This window comes from Haliotis asinina, chromosome 10 (assembly GCF_037392515.1).
Source record: "Haliotis asinina isolate JCU_RB_2024 chromosome 10, JCU_Hal_asi_v2, whole genome shotgun sequence".
Lineage (NCBI taxonomy): Eukaryota > Metazoa > Mollusca > Gastropoda > Lepetellida > Haliotidae > Haliotis > Haliotis asinina.
Window position 1 is genome coordinate 3,581,704 of NC_090289.1, and position 21,794 is coordinate 3,603,497.

Sequence of the window (21,794 nt, forward strand, 5' to 3'; positions counted from 1 at the left end):
GCGGACTTGCTTCAGGTTCAGTATCGGCTAATCTAGTGTATACACTGTGTATCCCCTCTCTCCTCAAGAGTGTGCACCCTCCTTTCTAAAAAAACTGTTTCTACCCGTGAGTTACTTTTCAAGTATTTATTGATCTTCGATAGATTTTTAGATCTCTGAATCCGTTTGATTCTATACGTATTTGGAATGGAGTGATTCTACGTTGTCGTATGTATAGATGTACCGTTTCGGCAAACCCGTCCCTTTAAACATGTTTCGACAAACTGGCTAGAGTTACTTCTGTAAGAACATTCTGTGGTTTTAGAAAAGAAAATCGCCAAATCCAAGGACAGGGGAATCTGCTTTCAGAATTACATTGCCGTCAGAAATATCGCACAAGAGAGTATCAGGTTATCTCCATAAGCAGGCGTCCAGAACATCTCCTCGGGTACCCCAGCTCTCTTCTTGTCCGGAGTCTCTGACCAAACTCCATTGGGGTTGCAGGGGGTGCAGCTCTTGAACCAGAATCCAGACTTGTGTTCTTGAGCACAGTTCAGAGGACTGGCATCATTATCTCTGTCGAAGGTAGAGAAGGGCTGTCCCTTTAATTCGGATAAACAGTCACCACCATGATGTGAAGGGTCCGTGTGTCCCCATGTCAACACAAATGTCATCTGATAATCATTGTTCCTGTTTAGTTTGAATTCTGTGTATATCTGTTGTCTGAATTTAAGGGTGAATACATCGTCATAGTTAAAATAAAGTCGGTGATCACGTCCATTTACAATGTGGGAGATTTTGTCGTTACCGAGCCAGAAGTCATAACGTGGATCGCCGAATCCATCTTTGTACTCTTGCCACGAACGGTAGAAACTTGTGGCGTTACGCTCATGTCTCTGTATATATGTATTACCGCCATGCGCCATCCTGCACCAGACTTGAAAGGGCTCCGGAGACAACACAGGGTGAATGTAAAACAGACCGGTTTCTCCGTCATAGTGGCCGCTTGTAAAGCCCTCGGAGCAATCTGAAAAGGTAACATATTTCATCTTGGGCATGCCTTGCTTGTGTTCCACCTATTGGTAAAAGCATTTTGTTACAGAATACTAACTTTGACGCTGTGAAGATATTTTTTGGACTGGGTGTCTGAGAAATGGAATTTCATACCTTCTATCAACTCTGTGTCGCATGCAATTGTCTCCTCTGAAAGGTGAGTGAGTGAGTGAGTTAAAATTTAACGCCAAATCGGCACTTTTGCAGCCAGATAAGTGACGAGAAATGTTGTAAATACAAGTAGTTAAAGAACCAAACAGCGACGGACTGTAAAAAACCTAGAACATCACACAAAGAGTCAAAACTAGCTAGTATGCATTTTTAAAAGCAAAAAAAACCCCAAAAACCCAAAATGAAAATGAGCCATATTTCACCAACTGAAGGTAGATCACCATACTAGGGTCCATGGGGACTTAAAGTGCCTCTGCTACCTGCATGGACCTAAGTTGCATTCACAACAATCCTTCAGCTGTTGGCTCCTCTGGAAGGAGACTGTTCAAAAGAATGTCGGGATAATCGAGCCGGCATGTTGAAGTGCTTCGAAGTATGAGATTTCAATGAAAGTTGACAATATATTGCTTTGAAGACAAACAGTCTGTTAAAAATCATCATGTATAACTTTATATCATGGAAAAGAACTGATATGATTACTCATAAATGCGTATTATACTTGCTGTATTTGACGAGAAAAAACACAAAAAGCAACCCCCCCCCCCCCAGGAATTACTTCAAATATTTCGGAATAACTTGTGAATCTCCGTCAAACATCGATTCAATATAAGCAATAAATACAAACACTCTGAAACATCACTGCCTATGACCAAAAGTGATTTAGTTATCAATTTATACAAAACAGATCTGCCGTTCATATGCATATTCATCGCTATCGAATAATCAGCCTCGATTATTTGCTGTTACTGCACTGTCACTTCGGGTTGGCGTTAGAGGCAATCTAATGAACACCGAGTGTTCTCCATAAACAACTTACCGATCATAAGTCGCTCACAGTCGTCACCGATGTATCCACCATAACATTTACACTTACGTGTTCCCACGCCAGTGTAGCCCTTGTTCTGGCAGCGTTTGTGAATCTTGAATAGAAGAACCATATTTTATATACACAGTGTTGGATCAGGAAACAGAAATGCAGCAGAACAGATATCCATTCCAATGTGATCACATACTATTGTCCATGAGAGATGATTACTTTGGAAATTATTGTTGTGGTTCGCAATCCCTGCGGATAAGTCAGGGTTTTCGTGATAGTGACCCATTTATACATACAATAAGTGAGCGCATTAAGTAGTAAACTTATCACCGACACTCGTAAGCAGTTCTTTACAATTTCATAAATCCCTGTCCTGTGGTCGCGCATTTTAAGGCTTTTTTCGCACATCTTAGATGGGGCGACAATGCGACTATTTTTGACACATATTTTGACCCGGAAAACTGTAGCATTGTCAAAACATGACAGCCCGACTAAGCGCCATTGCGACAAATGGCCGAAATGTCGCAATGTCGCACTTTGGTTATTTTTTGTCTCCGTTTACTTGTTTTTGAGAGGGCGCTACCGGGACAGCACAGCAATGTCCCTTCAAGGATTTCATAGTTTCGGGTTTGTTAAAGAAAACCAAAAGACCCAAAAGGTACAACAGGTAGCTCTGTGGCAAGGTACGCTATCATTTGTTCTGAGGTTCAAGCGGTCTTTCCTTCAAAACCCGTTGTTCCTCAGTGCAGGCAAATAACTGAAATTTATTTTGATAAGATACTTTGTTTTACCTTTATGTAAAATACTTTAATGTCATTGGTCATTGACACGGGTCATTGGTCACTGACACAAATTTCCGTGTCACCCCTCCTAGAAGGGTGACAACTGGGAAAGAAATTACCCGTTGCCATATTCTCCGTCGAGAAGTTACATCACTAACAATCGTATGACGTCATATTAAGACGCATGCGATGCCCATATTTGTTTTGCCAACTTTCACTGTTTTATTCAAACTATTTTATGTATTGAATCTTTTGCACACTCAACGTAAACACAATTAACCATTTTAACCAGTTTCAAGCTTGTCAAAATATGCTTCACTGATTTATAAAATCCAGTCGAAAGGTAAATGTCATGTTTTACATGTCATTCATTCATTCATTCATTCATTTTTGTCTGTGGCGATCTCCAAAATGTACTCTTTAGAAAAAGTAGGAGATCTATGTTTTTTATTATTTACGATTAAAACTATTTAGGAGATTTACCAAAGTCAATCAATCGGCAATATTGCAGTCATATCGTGACGAGATCAAGTAATAATTACATTTTATATCAAGAAAATTACAAACTAAAACCCTGTTGACGAAGGACAGTGAAATCACTGGTATATCACAGGTATCCATTTAAGACTAGTAATTGAATATAAAACACTTTAACTCAAAAGGACAATACAATATAAAAATGATCTATAGATTGCCAACAACTAAAGGTAGATCACCACAAGGGACCAGGGAGACTTACATTACTTTTTCTTCCTGCATGGACCCTAGCTGGATTTAAATCATCCCCTCAGCCATTCGCATTTATGCAGAGAATTAGCCATATATTAAAATATCAAAAATACTACGATTAAAAATCTGGAAACCTTAAATTTCATCAAATGCCTTGGAACTCCCGTACCCTCTCAGGAGGACAATAATTCTACAGTACTTTAACCCCCTTTGAGGGTACAGCCGCTAACAATTAGAGTTACTAATTCAAACTGCCAGTTATAAAATATATATCTGTTTACACATCAGTTAGCAGATCTAACTCTTTAAAATGAATAATTAAATGAGAACTTGGAACTCCCGTACCCTCTCAGGAGGACAATAATTCTACAGTACTTTAACCCCCTTTGAGGGTACAGCCGCTAACAATTAGAGTTACTAATTCAAACTGCCAGTTATAAAATATATATCTGTTTACACATCAGTTAGCAGATCTAACTCTTTTAAAATGAATAATTAAATGAGAACTGGTATTGTTAAAAGGTCCTTCATAGTTCGTGATTTGAAATATTTGTCCCTTGTGATGGAATACTCAACACAGTCAAGCAAAATATGCTTGACCGTGATTCTGTCATCAAAGGGGATACAAAACGGAGGATCCTCACCTTTTAGTATATATTCGTGCGTGTATCTGGTGTGGCCAATGCGACATCGTCGCATGATGACCTCTTCAAATCTGGACTGACAACCACAAGGGACTGACAACCACAAGGGACTGACAACCACAATAGGTATAAGCCATATAAGGTTTTATCTTTATACCTACTTGGAAGTCCCAACTTTTCTGCATCAGATGACGGACAATGGTAGCTTCAAAAGGAATAGGAAATGGCTTCACAGACTTGTTGACTGCTGATTTTGCAGCAGGATCGGCCATCGTATTCCCAGAGATACTAACGTGACTGGGTAACCACCAGAAGACGATGTCGCATTGGCCAGTAGCAAGGTTATTATATAGTTCAATAATTTCTATTGAAAGTGAATGCTTGCATGATAAATTTCTAATCACCTGAAGGCAAGGAAAAGAGTCGGAAAAGATTATATATTGTTTACATTTAGGGTGTCTATTGATATATTTCAAGGCTGTAATTATGGCGTTTGCTTCCGCAGAGAAAATAGAGCTGTTATCGGGCAATCGGGAAGACATTGTTCTGGATCCAGCGACAATGGCACAAGCTACAGCGCCACCGTCCTTGGATTCATCTGTAAGTACGGATGTATATGTATTGTATTTACTACGTAATTGACTAAATTCTTGTTTATTGTTAAGTGGTTTTATTCTTAAACCAAGAGGCAGAACAAGAGAAGATTTCTTGTATAAATCCTCACAGAGATGATTGAAAACACAGTTATATGCAGAGTTTGACTCATTGGAATATAGTTTTAATTTGTTATATACTTTAAAGCTAATTTTATACTGCGTTGCTCATGAGATGGTTCATCAGCCTCGACGTACAGACTGTCAACGGGTGAAGTTCGGAAGGAGCCAAGACAAAGTATTAGACCTTGATGATGGACAGAATCCAATAGTTTTAAGCTGCTTTTGCAGACTCCACCATATACAATGGAACCATAGTCTAGCTTCGAGGGGAGGGGGATCCCCTCACCAATTTGAGTTAGACACGACTCTAAATAAATCGAGTGCCTAGTTTTTAGGATTGTATATGTCGAAGAAATGTTTGTATGTGGTTTATATTTTCTACAGAAGTGTATACAGTTTGTTGTTTGTCTTAAAAAACCGGTTTCAAGACACCATTTATATATTTTGCAGTTGGCGTTCAATAGTATGCATATATGTTTGCCACAAGAAATATGAAAATCATCCATGAAAAGTGATCCGTTGATTGAATCATTTAAAACTGTTAATATTGATACTAAAAGGTGTGACAGACAAAATACTGCCTTGTGGAACACCCTGATCCTGAGTATAATTGTCAGATACGGTTGAACCAGCTCGGACTTTAAATTGTGTGTCACTTGAAAGCTGTCATCTAAAAAGAGCTAAACGACCCTTCAAACCAAAATCATGTAAATCCTTTAAAATACCATGCTTTCCAGGTGGTATAGTACGCTTTCTCAAGATCAAGTAATATCGATACTGCATGTTGTTTATTAGTATTGCACATTTAACATAGGTTCTTATCGTAGACATATATTTCATTTCAGTATTAAATGTTCTCGTCACGATATGGCTGAGATATTGCCGATGTCAGGTTAAATATTAAACTCAATCACTCACTTTTAACATAGGATTCTAGACGTACATAATGATCAATGGAATTTTTCCTGAAACCACGTGCACATTGAATATTGGTTATAAGGTTACTGGTTTCAAAATACCATGTTAATCTGTTATTTACTATTCGTTCCATGGTTTTACAGACACAGCTTGTCAAAGAGATTGGTCTGTAGTTAGGCGGATCAGTATGATCCGGCGAGGCTTTGGAATAGGGCCCCGAAGTTGGGAAATTCCCCGAAGTCCGTAAGTGATCAAAACATTCTAAAAGGATTTCTAAACATGATTTGGGCAAATGCTTTAAGAGCTGATAATAAATGTTATCAATTATCCTGTTGCTGTATCATGAACTTGCTCTAGGGCAATATGGAGCTCATGTAACGAAAATAATTCATTATAATCTTCACCATTGTCTGACAAAAATATAGTTTTTCTTCTCCTGCTGTTTTTGATACTTTTGAAGCTTTGGAACATAATTTGATGAAGATGAATGCTTAGCAAGCGTTTCGCCAAGTTTATGTGCAATGTCAGTTTTATTAGTCAGTAAATTATCACCGTCCTTCACATGATGAACAGTAGATTTGGAACCTTTGCCCTTTATTCTGGATCATGTTCCACACCTTGGACATAGGTGTACATAAATATAATTTGGAAACATAATTACGTCAAGACTGACGCTTACTTTGTTTAAAGGAACGTCTAGCCGTAGCATTAGTAATTTTGACGTTGTCTAGATTATATACAGTTGGATGTCGGCGAAAGTATTTTTTCGGCTTTCCTCCTACATTTGCTGGCCTGTTTACATTCAATATTAAACCATGGTTTACGAATATATGGAGTGAGTGAGTGAGTTAGTTATAATTTAACGTCACATCGGTAATATTTCAGCCATATCGTGACGAGAACAATCATGAGTTACTGTATAAAGAATATGTATATGTTATAAAACCCGTCGTTAAAGTACGGTAAAACAACCACAGTATCACATTTGGACTATACAAAATATAAAAATAGGCTATAGATCACCTACAACTGAAAGTAGATCACCATACTAGGTACCAAGGGGACTTACATTACTTTTGCTACCTGCATGGACTCCAGCTGGATTTACACCATCCCCTCAGTAGTTGATGATTGCAGGAAAAGGTAGCCGAAATTTAAAATGACAACAATACTACATTTAAAAATTGGTCAGTTTAAATTTCACTTTGGAAGCCTTGGGACTTACGTACCCTCTCAGGGGAACAATGATTTTACGGTACTTTAACCCCCTTTGAGGGTACAGCCACGAACAATCGCGGTTGACAATTCATACCTCCGCGGTTAAAATATCAGCTTTCTATTTACAAAACATATTATTCAAAATTTATCTAATAGTTCTACTTCCTTTAAAATTCAATGATTAAATGATAATTAACAATAAAAAGATCCTTCATTGTTTTGACATTAAAATATTTATCCCTTGTGATGGCAAAATCAATACAGTCAAGCAAGACATGCTTGACCATACGAATATATGGAAACACAGAGGACTTAGGAATTGTTTTTTCAGCAATGTCAATGAGTATATCAGAAAAAGACTGTATAGGATCGTCACTTTTCCTAAGAAGATCATGCTTCAAGTGTCTCGTACAATGACCAGTTAGCCCTAGCGAAGTTTCTTCTGGATAAGGGTGGATTATCACCGGGGTTTAATGTGTTGAGAATGGTGGGGAAGTGATCACTCCCACATAGGTCATCATGTACCATCCATTCAAATTCATTATACAAGTTTGAGTCAGCGGGCGACAGATCCAGGGCATAATGCATAAATTATTATGGGAAATGAATTCCTCAATGATTTTACCTTTAGTATTAATCTGGACACTCCCCTAAAGCCGGTTGTGTCCGTATAGATCACCCATGATAAAACCTGGCTTTGGGAGCTGATAATATAGATTTTGCAGATCCAGTAGTCGGATATATGAAGATGGAGGGAAGTACACAGCGTGAACGCAATGTTTAGTCAGACGAACAGCTACAGTTTGGAGATTGGTATTAAGAGGAACGGGGCTATGTATGATGCCCAGCCGTACCAAAATCGAAGCACCACCACTTGCCATATCTCCTGGCGGGAAGAAGGAGTGATAATCACTGTAATTTCGTAAATTGAATAAGTCTGTATATTTTAGATATGTCTCCTGAACACATAATGCTGAAGGCTTACAATCCTGTATTAACAATTGTATCTCATTGAAGATATTCCTCAGCCATCTCCAATTCCACTGAATTATGTTGTCCAACTGAGTCATGATGCCTCAATTGGCGATCTCGCCCGTGAATGTGAGGAGGAGCCGTTCCTCCTCCTGTCCTCCACGGACAGAGTTACCTCCATGTCCAGTGGCCCAAAGGAGTTCTGTAAAAGAACCTCTGATAGTGAAGTTACTGGAATTGTGTCTGGTCTGTTTGATATTTTCTTACCTTTCTTTTTTGTCAAATGTGTAATTGCTGGTTGTTTGACAGACGTTCTTAATTGTGCCGTAGGCTCGTTTTCTGTCTGCCAGGCAGACGTTGACTTAGTAGTCTGAGAAGGTTTGAATGATTCAGAAACAACAGGCTTCTCTGACTTGACCCATGTTAAGCCAGCCTGACACTGTATAGTTGATGTTGCTACAGATCGAGATACTGCAGCATCATAGGTGATAGTTGATGGAGGAGCTGTTTGAGTTTCGAACACTTTTTTATGTTGTTTTGACATATTAGCTTCATTATTTTTGCCTCCGTTTGCCATACGGGGCACAACCTTGATGATGCAGCATGCCTACCTTCACAACTGAAGCATTGAAAATCTTTTGACAGTCAGTGCCGTCGTGGTTGTCACCACAACGATGACAGATGACAGAATTTCCACACGAGTTTGAACCATGTTCGAATTTTGGACATTTATAACATCGGAGCGGAGAAGGTATATATACCTCCACTCCAATATTACAATAGCCTGCTTTGATAGAGTGTGGTGGAGATGACCACGCAAACGACATTAGATATGTGTTTGTATTTATTATTGCGCCACTGATGGTAAAACGCTTAACTGCGGTTACTGCCCTGTTCCTTTAGCTCCGTAGCAATTTCTTCCTCAGACATGTCGGACAGGCAACGAGCCCTGTCACGAATAATGCCTCGACAAGAGTTTAGTGTCCTGTGTCCACAGACACAGCAACCTCAATCCCTGCAAATGTTTTGATCGATAGCAAATTGAGAGATTGCTGTCTCCGCCTTCACTCCGCAAGAAGTGGGCCACTATGGAGGCGGGTGACATTGTTAATACCAGATACAGCCTTTGCAAACGGGTTTAGCTTAATGGGTAGAAAATGTACAGCCTCAATGACCCAAAAACGTGGCCAGGAGTCAATGTTTCAAGTATGGTTTGCAATTGAAAGATCTAAGTCCTCTAAACGTCGTTTTTTCGTTTCGAAGTGAACCAGCATTTGCAAGCTCCATAATGAAAGGGAATAATTCAACACTCCTGCTTTCCACCCGCCACGGAGTGTCAACAAGGACAGCGTCAAATAGCAACGGGTATCCAGGATGCCGACACAAGGGATACAGGAGTGTTATACTCCAGAGAAAACGACACAAATAGATGCATTTGTCTTCCAATTTCATGCCCAAGACAAGAAATTAGAGACAAACCATTTGGAGGTCGTTTTCACCAGATTGGCCCATGAGCCACCGCCTTCTGGCATAGGACTGCAGGCAATTGAACACATCAATAATTGATATACTGAAATTGATAAAAGAAATAGCCAAAGCCCAAAAAGCTGAAAGTGGAAATGTAATTTCTATGCACAGGACATGACGTGACCAGCCGATTGATAGAAGTGGGTTAATTCTATTACCCGTCTGGGTGACGTAATGGCCGAAGTGGTGTGTTGGGCAAAGAAACTCAGTTTCAGGTTCCCTGCCATCAACCACCAGGATCTTGTCCTCCACCGACACAGGGGCGCAACTCACGGCCAGTTTGGTTGGTTGCCCAATTTGGTCGCCTCTTACGACCAGCAATGGGGTGCTGTTGACACATTCTGTCCCGGGTCCACACGGAATGTCAAAATCAAGAATGGGACCTCATGCACGTGTATGGGGGTGGGGGTGGGGGTGGGGGTGGGGGCTACTGCGTTGTACACGTGCATATCATGCGTTGTGTTTAGGGGTGGTAATAGAGGGAAATGGTGGTACGTTCATAAGATGTCTGTCCTTGAAACGTTTGTTAGCGTTTACACTTCCTATCCAAACTGGAAGCTCATTATCCCCTACTTTTTTGGGAAGAGTGTACAATAAAACATGTCGGCAAGATACATTCATTGTCTGCTTCTGTCTGGGGTAATACAGTCAGATTTACGCATATGTGGCAGCGTCATACCTCGCCTCTCAGCTGGGGTAACACTGCTACAAAGAGGCATATATCAGACAGTCCTACCCGAGAGAGAAGCAGACAACTTACTAAGCAGCTTCCCACTTACATTATAATGTTTCCAGCCTCCACTATAGCATTCTCCTGTCTGGAACAACTCCTCGTGTGTCCGGCATAGGTGTCCAGACATACTGTAAGCCACACATGTCGGGTCTTGAGAACATATCCTGGCACATCCCGTCTTTGTACGAACCGTGTACACCCCTCCAGTAACTGGTGGTGCTTCAAAAACTGAACATTGGGAATACTGAACGAAGGCAGCTATACTGCGAGATGGGTTTCCTAAAATACTTTGAAATTCTGAAAGCAAAATCTTCACTATAATAAAAGACATCACTGAAGTAGACATGCTGGACATGTGGACGCTGTCCTGTACGTGTGTGATGTAGCGCAAAAGTCATTAACTGTTTCCGATGTGACTTAAGGGAGCTTCATCAATAACTTGAAATCAATGTGATTGCACGTGACAACTGTCGTCAGTCAATGCCAATCGATTTGTTTCTGCATTAGTGGCCCATAGATATGTCGTGAAACTCAGTGTACACTGTATAGTATGGTTTTACGCCGCTTTTAGCAGTTTTCGAGCAATATCACGGCAGCGGAAACAAACATCACTTACGGTGGTACCCGTGTTGGGAACCGAACCCGGGTCATCAGCGTGACGAGTGTTCGTGTAAATCACTAGTCTACCCCACTGCTCACACGTATCTCTCTCTTTCTCTCCCCCGTCCTCTCTCTCTGTGCATGTGTGTGTGTAATTGTGTAGTGTGCGGGTGCGCACTCGTCCATTGTTCATCCAAAATGATAGTTTGGAGACGCCAATATATTCGCACTGAACATAAAAATACACAAATGTCAAAAGGTGAGCTGAATAAACATGGTTCTGTTTCCTCAGTTTTGTATCACCGGTTTTGGGGGGCTGAGAACATTTCTTCAGAAATGCTACTTTCTCAGTCATCTATAGTCTTTAACCAAACACCGACTGGGTAATAGGGTGTAAACAACTTCATCCTTAAGCCTAAAGAAAATAGAAAAGGGCATTTATTTCCTCTACCCCAACAACCTATCCTTCACTCGATGTGGGAGGGGCGTGCAGATAGATTTGGAGTCCCTTCACTTAGATTCAGTTCAATATACTTCCAGATGTAACTACATGTACATGCAAAACGTTCTATATTTAAAACACCTAGGACCATTTTTTCTGCTGGTGGAATGACGTCCTCGAGATTCATCATAAGCTTCAAGCAAAAAACACTTCCATATTTAGGGAAAATTTTATTATGGCTGATGATTCCGACGGGACAAGACATGCTGAGGCTTTTCCTGGAGTAATTACTGGTTTTCAATGATTCATGCCTTTCATTTTTCAGTCAATATTCCTTTCGCATCAGGTTGAATATAACCATGGTCAAGACCCGGTGTTCTTTTGCACAGACTCTCTACATTTGAGAAATCGATGCTATCAGATGCTACACAAAAAGGCAGGTTTATACTGCAACACCAATTCCAGTAACACAGAGAAGTGAGTAATTGAGTTTAAATTTACGCCGCACATCTCAATATTTCAGCTGTATGGCGGCGGTGTTTAAGATTCGAGTCTGGACCACGCAATCCAGTGATCAGCATCATGAGCATCGTTCTACGCAACTGGGGTTCATTGACATGACAACCAAGTCAGCGAGTCTGACCACCTGATCTCGTTAATCGTCTCTTGCGTCAAACAAGAAGTAACTGAAGATCAGTTCTAACCCAGGTGTTCACGGATCACACAGAGAAGGAAAACAGTACATTGTCATGTTTCCTCCGAACATTAATGTGTATGCACGGAATATCTGATACAGTTAATGACATTCAAACAAAATCTGACGAAGATATCTTTCCAATCATCGATTTTCTTGGATACTGATACAAGTAACTTGTATACCTGAAATTATTGGCTGACGAAAATCAATCCCGTGAAGCTTATCTAAAGCATGGTATCTATGCTAAGAGCTGATGTCAATCGTAAAAGCAATAGTTAAAAATTCTACATTACACTATTGATTGAACATGTGCTATTGATGACCAGATCGATTGTATAAACACAAACATGCTTTTGTCATCTGAAGCGGGAAAACGTTCAAGCTACGGTGACCTGCACACACCGGGAAAAATTACAACACAAGGCACTGTTTATTGTGAAGCAGTGTTTGTTTCAGATAGTCCACCAGGCGGTGTCAACGACTCCTGAAGTAGGGTGCATCACACTAAACAGGAGATGTCAACGAAAACCAACTGAAAACAACGACCTGTCTACCGACAGTGTGTGGGAAACGTCGAGCGAAGAAACAGATCTAATGTGGCAAGAACCTCCTGTCTGCCTCACGCTGTCGACAGGACAGATTTATCCTGTCTCCCGTTGGTGGGGAACAACCTTTTCATATTGAACTTGCAATTAACGACAGTCCATCTACACATAGCTACATAATTGAGAAGGGCAAACATACACTGTGTGTCTTAATGTACTGAATGCGCACAAACAACACTATCCGATGGAAATGTGCATTGCAGGGAATGGATTTCAAACTGTCCTTTGTATTTGAATGGTAAATGTGAAGCTGAAAATGATAATTCTCTTACTCTTCATGCTTTGAGCATATTCAAAGAATGGTGAAAGTATGACAGGATGAAATATTTGTAAATATTCTTTCTGTGTTTTAACTGAAATAAATATTCAGTTTAGCACATATATATATATATATGTGTGTGTGTGTGTGTGTGTGTGTGTGTGTGTGTGTGTGTGTGTACGTGTACATATAAACATTATATACTTCACTATTCAGTTTCAGCTGACAATCACCCTGAGCACTGCCACACAATAGCCAGCCCAAGCGCGCCACTTACCGTCCCTTTGTCATACACCTTGTAAGTTTACAGTCCTACTGTCCCCTGTTTTAAGTTTGCTGTCTATTAGCAGTTGAGATTAAACATTCCTACTGGTCATTGGTCACAAGGCAGATTTGCATAATTTGAACATTTAGTTTGTGAAGCTTTCGTGATCATTTCCAAAGGTTAGTCTCTTTCAATACTTTTTGTGGTTTGTACATATTCATGTCATGTGTACAGTTTGTTTGTGCTGCTTTGGCATATTGTAGGTATTGAGTAGTTTGTAAGCCTTTTATGACAAGCATGGGTTGCTCAAGGCCTATTCTACCCCGGGACCTTCACGTTTGCAATAATTCTGTATTATATATATATATATATATATACACACACACGTGTGTTATGTATGTATGTATGTATGTATGTATGTATGTATGTATGTATGTATGTATGTATGTATGTATGTATGTGTGTATCGGAGTTATGCTTAATCTTTACGTAATATACAGCTGTTGTATGAATGTGTGATGCGTGAATGTGTATGTTATGTGTAAATGAATGAATGCATGAGCTGTGAATGTAAGAATGAAGCAGGGTTTCACCAATAAATATAGTTTCAGTGTTTCCCATTAATCGACAACCCCTAACCATATTTGTTTGCATTGTTGTTGCTGCCATTCTGTTAGTCTGCACAGTGTGCATATATGTTTCATTTATTCGTGCAGATGTAGCTGTATTGCTCGTGCAACTGTCAGTGTCACTAACTCAGCATATCCAGGTCCACACACTTGGTGGATTCACTATTTGTATGCATTATGCAATGATTACTTGATAATAGATATATGATGCTATTTTGTTTCTCTATGCCATATGTGTACATACATATTTGATTTCTATGTATGAATTAAAGTATACTAGCTAGTTTATGGAATTTGCTTTGAGGCAGAGTGTTGAGGCAATGTGTATGAAATGGTTGGCAACGATATCATTCTGTAAATATCCTCTCAAGAAAGATGATCTTTTCTTTCTTTCTTTTTTAAAAAATAGTACTATTGAATCCATAAGTGATATGTTGTCTGATAAGCTGTGCGAAAAGTGAACTGCTCTGACAAAAACAACGTCATCAGTGGGACAAGACATTGTAAATTTCGTCATGATTTTTCTCCAACATGTAATTAAATATGTATTTTCAAACAATTCAAAAACTCCCCCCAAAATTGAAGTAGATAAGATGTGATATTTTCCATATTTTCATGCAAATATCAGTCCTTTGAAAATATCACTTTGAACGTCCTGCTACGCAAACTTATCTGGGACGTACTATTTTCCTGATGACAAGTTATAGATGTAGTTATACTGGGGACCATATACTGACAAACCACAACAGTTTATGTTTTTCCAATTTAAGGAGGACTCTCTGATGTTGATCTATGCATTAGTACGTGATTAAAAACTGCCAGAACACCATAATGACGGAAAGATGTGGAAAAGCCACTGCCACGGATCATATGGACGTTTGTGAAAAGGGTTTCCATGGTCCTGTCCGAGAAAGTTTATTGTGTGGAGATGGTTGCCAGTCAAAGCAAAGTTACCATTTCTTGAGCAATGATCAACATCAATTCTTTCAAAACAAAACACGAAGACGTCCAATCCCCAGCACTGAAAGGTAAGCTTCTAAACTGCGCTCAAATACTAAAGTCAAAACACATTTTCTCTACTGTACTAAGGGTGAGTGAGTGAGTTTAGTTTTACGTCACACTCAGCAATATTCCAGCTATATGGCGGCGGTCTGTAAATAATCGAGCCTGGACCAGACAATCCAGTGATCAACAACATGAGCATCGATCTGCGCAATTGGGAACCGATGACATGTGTCAACCAAGTCAGCGAGCCTGACCACCCGATCCCGTTAGTCGCCTCTTACGACAAGCTGAGACGCCTTTAATGGCAAGCATGGGTTGCTGAAGGCCTATTCTACCCCGGGACCTTCACTGGTCTACTGTACTAAGGAAATATAGCAAAGAGAAAATGTCATGTAAAATTCACCATCATCGTATAGTCAAGTCACATAAGGTTGTGACAAGAGGAATCGCTTCAAAGCATACTCAAGAAAGCCGGTGCTCGAACTGACCAGCTGGCGGATGCTATCAAACTCAGGATCTCAAATACCTTTGATCATATAGCTGGAGAGTGTTGAAATACTATTATCTTATGTTCTATCAAACCATTTCCAGCGGAGGAAAATACTGATAGAAGAGGTCAGCCAATCGATACAGCAAAACATGGAGCATTTGAGAAACCCTGCATGTATATTCGTTAAAGTGATGAATGTCAGTATTCACTTCAGGAGCTCGCATCTCTTATAAATAGCTTTCTAGCTGGAACAGATGAATAACTCTTTATCTGAAGTTGATGAACTTTTTTGGTAAGGATATCATCAGATCTTGTGAGCAAACCCAGAGTTTACAATTTCTTAGATGAGAGAAATTGCATCTTAAGAAGCCATTATTTGAATGGCAGTTTGCCCAAGGATTCAATCACTAACATTTAAGCTGCCGTTATACGTGATGATATACCATCCAGCGCCAGAGTGTTTGACAGTGATAACTATCCTGAAATGACACAACTTGATGAAAGCAGCAAACTGGTACCAGACTCTTTGAATTGTTTCATGTGTGCTATAATAAAGTCCAAGTCAGACCAAATCAAAGTGTGTCAACATCCTCAAGCAGCAACTGCTCACAGCATAATATCTCACTGTCGTCCAAGATGTCTTACAAAGGCATGATGTGAAAGAACACGGAGAGTGTTCTGGTAATCGACTGAAAGTCCGCAATGACCATCCAAACTGTGGCCACTTGCTTCAAAGTTTGTCTTGGCCCACGGATGATATTATACAGCCAGATATGTGACAGCTATGTGTCACAAATCAACATTGCAGCACAGAGTCGACGGGCCCAGCCAAACATCATCATCATCTGAAATCACTCTTTAGCCAGACAGAATCTGATGTTTGTTCATGCAATAATAGGCTCTGACATGACACCAGCCATGTACAAGATACCACTTGCTCTATTTCAGGAGAGGTCCAGTTGTGATTGTTTGCATGTTTCCCTTCAGTCTGGCTGTTCAAATGACGACATTGCACAAGTTGGAGAGATGTTCATGCTTAAACTCTATGGAGCTGTGGACTCAACATCACCTGACGAACATCGCTAAAACATGTACTTCAAGTCCATTCACCGAGTCTCCCTGTCTTCTTCAGGTTCCAAACTGGAATCACTTCCCATGTACCATGCAGCCCCGCAATGGCACGGGAGTGAGCTTTCACCAATAGATTGGGGATGGCAATTTAACGATGGGGTCCTTATTCCTATTGAGATATATATAGATAGAGCTATTGCTCCCGTGAAAATCTTGAAGATGGTATCTTGTGGATGCAAGTTTGAGTGCAGGGGGCGGTGTAGTTGTCGAACAGCAGTGTTTGAGTGCACATTGCTTTGCACTGGATGTCGAGAATTGTCAAACTGCCAAATTGTAATCAGTATTGAAGAATGAGATATGGTGAGTGATAAAAAGACCTTATGATACATCAATTGAATCAATTTCACTAACTTAAAATGATCATACTGATATTTGTATAAGTGATTTACTATCAATATGGTTACCTGAGCTGTGTTGATTAATCTATCAAAAGTAGCCATTTTGATGTCTGGTACAAAACACTCAGGCATCAAATCTGTGGTTATCATGCCATAATTAATTGTCTAATGAATGTGAGTGAAAAATAATATATGTACATTTCCCGTGGGAAGTTCTTTATTTGAATATATCACAAGACATGATTAATTAAAAAGAAATATTTTTCTGAAATATTTTGATAATTTCCCGAAAATGTCAGAATATGATATCAATACATTTAAAATCCCTGTTAGATGAGCTTTAATTTGATATATTACATGGAATAATTATTGACAAAATATCTGTTTGCATATTAATCATTTGATTAAATTTGATTTAAATGTCCATCTTGAAATTTTGCGGCGATTTTGAAAATGCCACAAGGTAGAATTTGCAGAACTTTGTATCTTGCAATGATGTTCTGAAGCTTTCCTGAAACAAATTCAGCTTTCTACTAATCTTTTTCCAATGTCATGTCTAATACCCCTGTCCTAATTATACAGATGTTCGACCCTTTGTTGCCGTGAGCATTCTATCTCTCGGCGTCATTAATGTAAGGTCAAGCTATTGGTAACATCATTTCTTAAAAGTTGTAAAATCTTCGTTTATGTTTGAAATTGAGATACGTTAGTTAACGTCCGTTACATTCTGTTACAAAAGGCACAGTTTTTATTCAAATTGCCAAATGGGAATACAGGACACTTCAATTGTTGACAATGTCAGGATATCCAGGAGAATCGTTCATCGACATTTAAGAACTCCGCTGTAGACGACCTGCAGTTCGTCCACCAATGACACCACATCACAGTCAGGCGCGTTTGAGATGGAGTAGACATCAACGTCGGCGTTGAATTCAACATCAATGGTCTCGTGTGCTCTTCACAAATGGAAGCAGATTTGTCCTTTCATGGTCATCGACAGAGGATTTATCGGTTCAGAGAGGAGAGAATCATGGGTGCAAGTGTGACCACGCATGACCGATTTGGCGGGGTCGGTCATAGCAGGGGTCAACTCCTGGACGTATTCCATTGTTCGTGTTTGACGATAATCCTACCGGCACGAGATTCTGGCTCCTACAGCACTACCATTCTTGCAAGCTAGGCACGACTTCTATGGTCGATTCTCGTTACTGCAAGACAAGGCTGTGCCTTATAGACCTAGGATTGTCATGGAATTACTTTGGCAGCAAGGTGTAGAGCGGATGGAATGGCCAGCATGCTCGCAAGATCTCAACCTAATTGAGTGTTACACCACTCGGGTTCAGGGAATATCAGGTAGTTTTCTTTAAAAAAAATGACACGTGAAGTCTTTCAGTTCTGTATTCTGACCCAATATGGCGAGGTTCCTGAAGTGGCATGTGTAAAAAACCTCGTAGGTATCTAACAGTAACTCTACTGTCAGAGTTACCACTTCTTGAAGTGATTCCATCGGATATGTTACATGAGCATGCGTGGTAAATGTGTGGTACCATCTTGGTACTGATGTCGGTACAGTGAGTGAGTGAGTTTTGTTTGTTTGGTCTGGTTTTTCACTCAGCAGGTGTCTCCACACAAATTGCAGCAAAAGAAAAAGCCTGGAAGTGCATGTTTTGTGAAGTATATTTATGAATATTTCCTAGTGCATTTGTACAAGGATACAAACTGGACTGTTTAGTAAGTACCAGACTGAGTTATCTGCATTAATATATAATCTCAAAGCAAACAAATTCCGTTTGGTGTAAAGGTCAAAATATATATCAGAAACGCGTGGACATCCTCTTGGCGCGTAACCCATGCTGTCATAAGAGACCAGTAACGGGATCTAGTGGTCAGGCTCGTTGACTTGGTTGACACATGTCATCGTACCCCAGTTAAGTGGACTGATGCTCATGATCTTGAACACTGGATTGGGTGGTCCAGACTCGATTATTTATAGACCACCAGCATATAGCTGCAATTTTGTCGAGTATTCGTTAAACAACAACATATGAGAAAAATATGAACAGACAAGTGGAAATCAATGTTTGAGAAAAGGATAAGCACGCTTTGTCCTTTCTATAGCAGCCGCCCTTCACATAATTTGCTAAACACAGTGAGTATTTAAAATTCCAAGCCACAAAGCACCGCCCCTGCCTTTAGGAGGCGTTTTTTAAAAAACAAAGCAGACGCTGATGTGATCGATGATTTAGAAACCTGGCAAAGCACTGTCAACTACATCCGACTGCTTATCTGTCTCAGAAAATCAATTTGTTCTAATCTATATTATCAGAGTCTAAAAATGCAAGTGATCGCAAACATGTGTATGTGCATAATCCTGGGCGGGGATTCTTTGGGCCACTTGCAACAGACAATTCAGAAGTCTATCTAATGCCACGGTATTACAAGAGAGTGGTAATCCGGATCACTAGACATCGCAGGTCTGTGCCCACTAAACGATTACAATATATTCAAACCACCCGTGTTAGAGCGCAATATATCGGATTCCTCAAAATCTGTCAAGGGGGTAACAGTGAATAATTACAAATTATATATAATTATTAGAATGGACTATGAAAATCGGGATGACAACAGACAGAAGTTACAACAGCATAACCTTGTGTGCTGGTAGCGCCCACCACTGACACTGTATGTCTTGTGTTGCCTGACGCTACTGTCGACAACACTCGACTGTCGGAACAGATAGTCGTTGACATTAGGTAGGTGATAGTAAATTTGAAATCTTGACTGAAAGCCCAATTATATTTGTACGAAGCTTGAATTGCGTGTCCATGGTCTTCAGTACTTCAGTCATACCTATACCTAGTTATTCCTATTACAGGTCAGTCCAAAGAGTGCCATACTGTGATTGATAGGACACGAAATATAGTTTCACAGTCGTTTCCTCGAATAATAGACAGGTGAACCGTAGGTGTCCTTCAAAGTGCCCCATTTTTAACAAGATGTAGCTATATGTATTTTCGAAACCGAGATTAGACATTTGTGCAGTTTTTTTAGTTCGTTCCATGCGCTGAAAGATTCAGTCAGCAGGAGTGGGCATAACTAAACAGTCTGTTTCTAACAACTAACATTTTGGCATGAATTACATTTGCGTTATTGGCAATAATACTGAACGAGGCGTGAAGGCATCCTCCCTCAATCGCTCTGACTGGAGCCCGACGTTATACACCATTTCATATCTACTCTGTACCTGAACGAGGCGTGAAGGCTCCCTCCCTCAATCGCTCAGACTGGAGCCCGACGTTATACACCATTTCATATCTACTCTGTACCTGAACGAGGCGTGAAGGCTCCCTCCCTCAATCGCTCAGACTGGAGCCCGACGTTATACACCATTTCATATCTACCTGTACCTGAACGAGGCGTGAAGGCTCCCTCCCTCAATCGCTCAGACTGGAGCCCGACGTTATACACCATTTCATATCTACTCTGTACCTGAACGAGGCGTGAAGGCTCCCTCCCTCAATCGCTCAGACTGGAGCCCGACGTTATACACCATTTCATATCTACTCTGTACCTGAACGAGGCGTGAAGGCTCCCTCCCTCAATCGCTCAGACTGGAGCCCGACGTTATACACCATTTCATATCTACTCTGTACCTGAACGAGGCGTGAAGGCTCCCTCCCTCAATCGCTCAGACTGGAGCCCGACGTTATACACCATTTCATATCTACTCTGTACCTGAACGAGGCGTGAAGGCTCCCTCCCTCAATCGCTCAGACTGGAGCCCGACGTTATACACCATTTCATATCTACTCTGTACCTGAACGAGGCGTGAAGGCATCCTCCCTCAATCGCTCAGACTGGAGCCCGACGTTATACACCATTTCATATCTACTCTGTACCTGAACGAGGCGTGAAGGCTCCCTCCCTCAATCGCTCAGACTGGAGCCCGACGTTATACACCATTTCATATCTACTCTGTACCTGAACGAGCGTTGATGTAGTCCAGGAGCATGATCCAATTACTTCACCATCATTTGAAAATATGGAGGGATGGTTTGTTTCAGAATATATTGCAATGACCCCTTCTCCAGATTTAAAACAATATGCCAAAAACTACAACCACCTTGTCAGACATCCAGTATTATCTCAATGTCAGCGGGTATGGAGGCATGTAGACACTGTGCCCGATGTGCCACATAAGTCCAATTCCTCATATCATATGACCCAGTTCCTTGTTCATTTTCAAGAGTTGATAGAAGCGCCTGTAAAATATAAGTATATTGCGACCTTGTTACTCCTGGTCAAAATGCATGATTGCAAAACACTGAAATACATTTAGCATGTAGTAAGTCGGTATTTGTGTATAATTTTATCCTAAGTCGGCTCTCTAGTCTCTGTTGTGTGTTTTTTTTTGCGTACGGGTTCACAGTGAATGTTGTCAGAGTGGCCACGAATGTCACAAACATTCATCTACATACAGCTTCATCTACATTCACCTACATTACCCTTGTTGACAAAATCCACATGAATGATTCCGACGTTTCTGTCAATTTAAGCATATTTTCTATACAAATAGAGATGTAAGAAGGGAAGCACTGTTGGTGAAAATTTTGGATGCATACTTCCTGCCTCGTTTGTTTTGTACCCGTAGACAAGGGTTCGATTCCTTTCATGGGCACAATGTGTGAAGCCCATTTCTGGTGTCCCCCATTCCTGAAGTACAGTCAGGTATCCGCAAAAGTCGCCTTCCGAACAAAAATTCCTTAAAGTGAATTCACAACACCCGATCTGTCGACAAATGAAAATTATGATGTTGCTAATCGTCGACAGACTAAAAACCCGGAGTGTCGACGTAGCGTGGTCAACAAACCGTGTCGGTGTTAAAAGAGAATGGTTGCTTAGGGATTTAGTCAATCATGAGTAATTGAATCAAGATAACCTTTTCAAAAATTTGTAAGAGAAATAAGGTTGTAAACAGACTATTTTTCACACACTTCTCATAGCTGAAAGACAACAATTGCCCTAGCGCTCTCCGATGCGCTCAATCTCCCTACTTTACCACAGAGAAGAGAGA

The 21,794-nt window shown here is 40.4% G+C and overlaps 1 protein-coding gene across 1 annotated transcript; it reads right to left on the bottom strand.

Moving 5' to 3' along the window:
• Window positions 1-300: 300 nt before the first annotated feature.
• LOC137298992 (fibrinogen-like protein 1) lies at window positions 301-10,605 on the bottom strand. The gene is made up of 3 exons (XM_067831453.1): window positions 10,306-10,605; window positions 2,021-2,123; window positions 301-1,006 (listed from the first exon to the last, which is right to left on the bottom strand). The coding sequence occupies exons 1-3, from the start codon at window positions 10,603-10,605 to the stop codon at window positions 351-353; spliced, it is 1,059 nt and encodes a 352-aa protein (XP_067687554.1). The 3' UTR covers window positions 301-350.
• Between the last annotated feature and the right edge of the window lie 11,189 nt (window positions 10,606-21,794).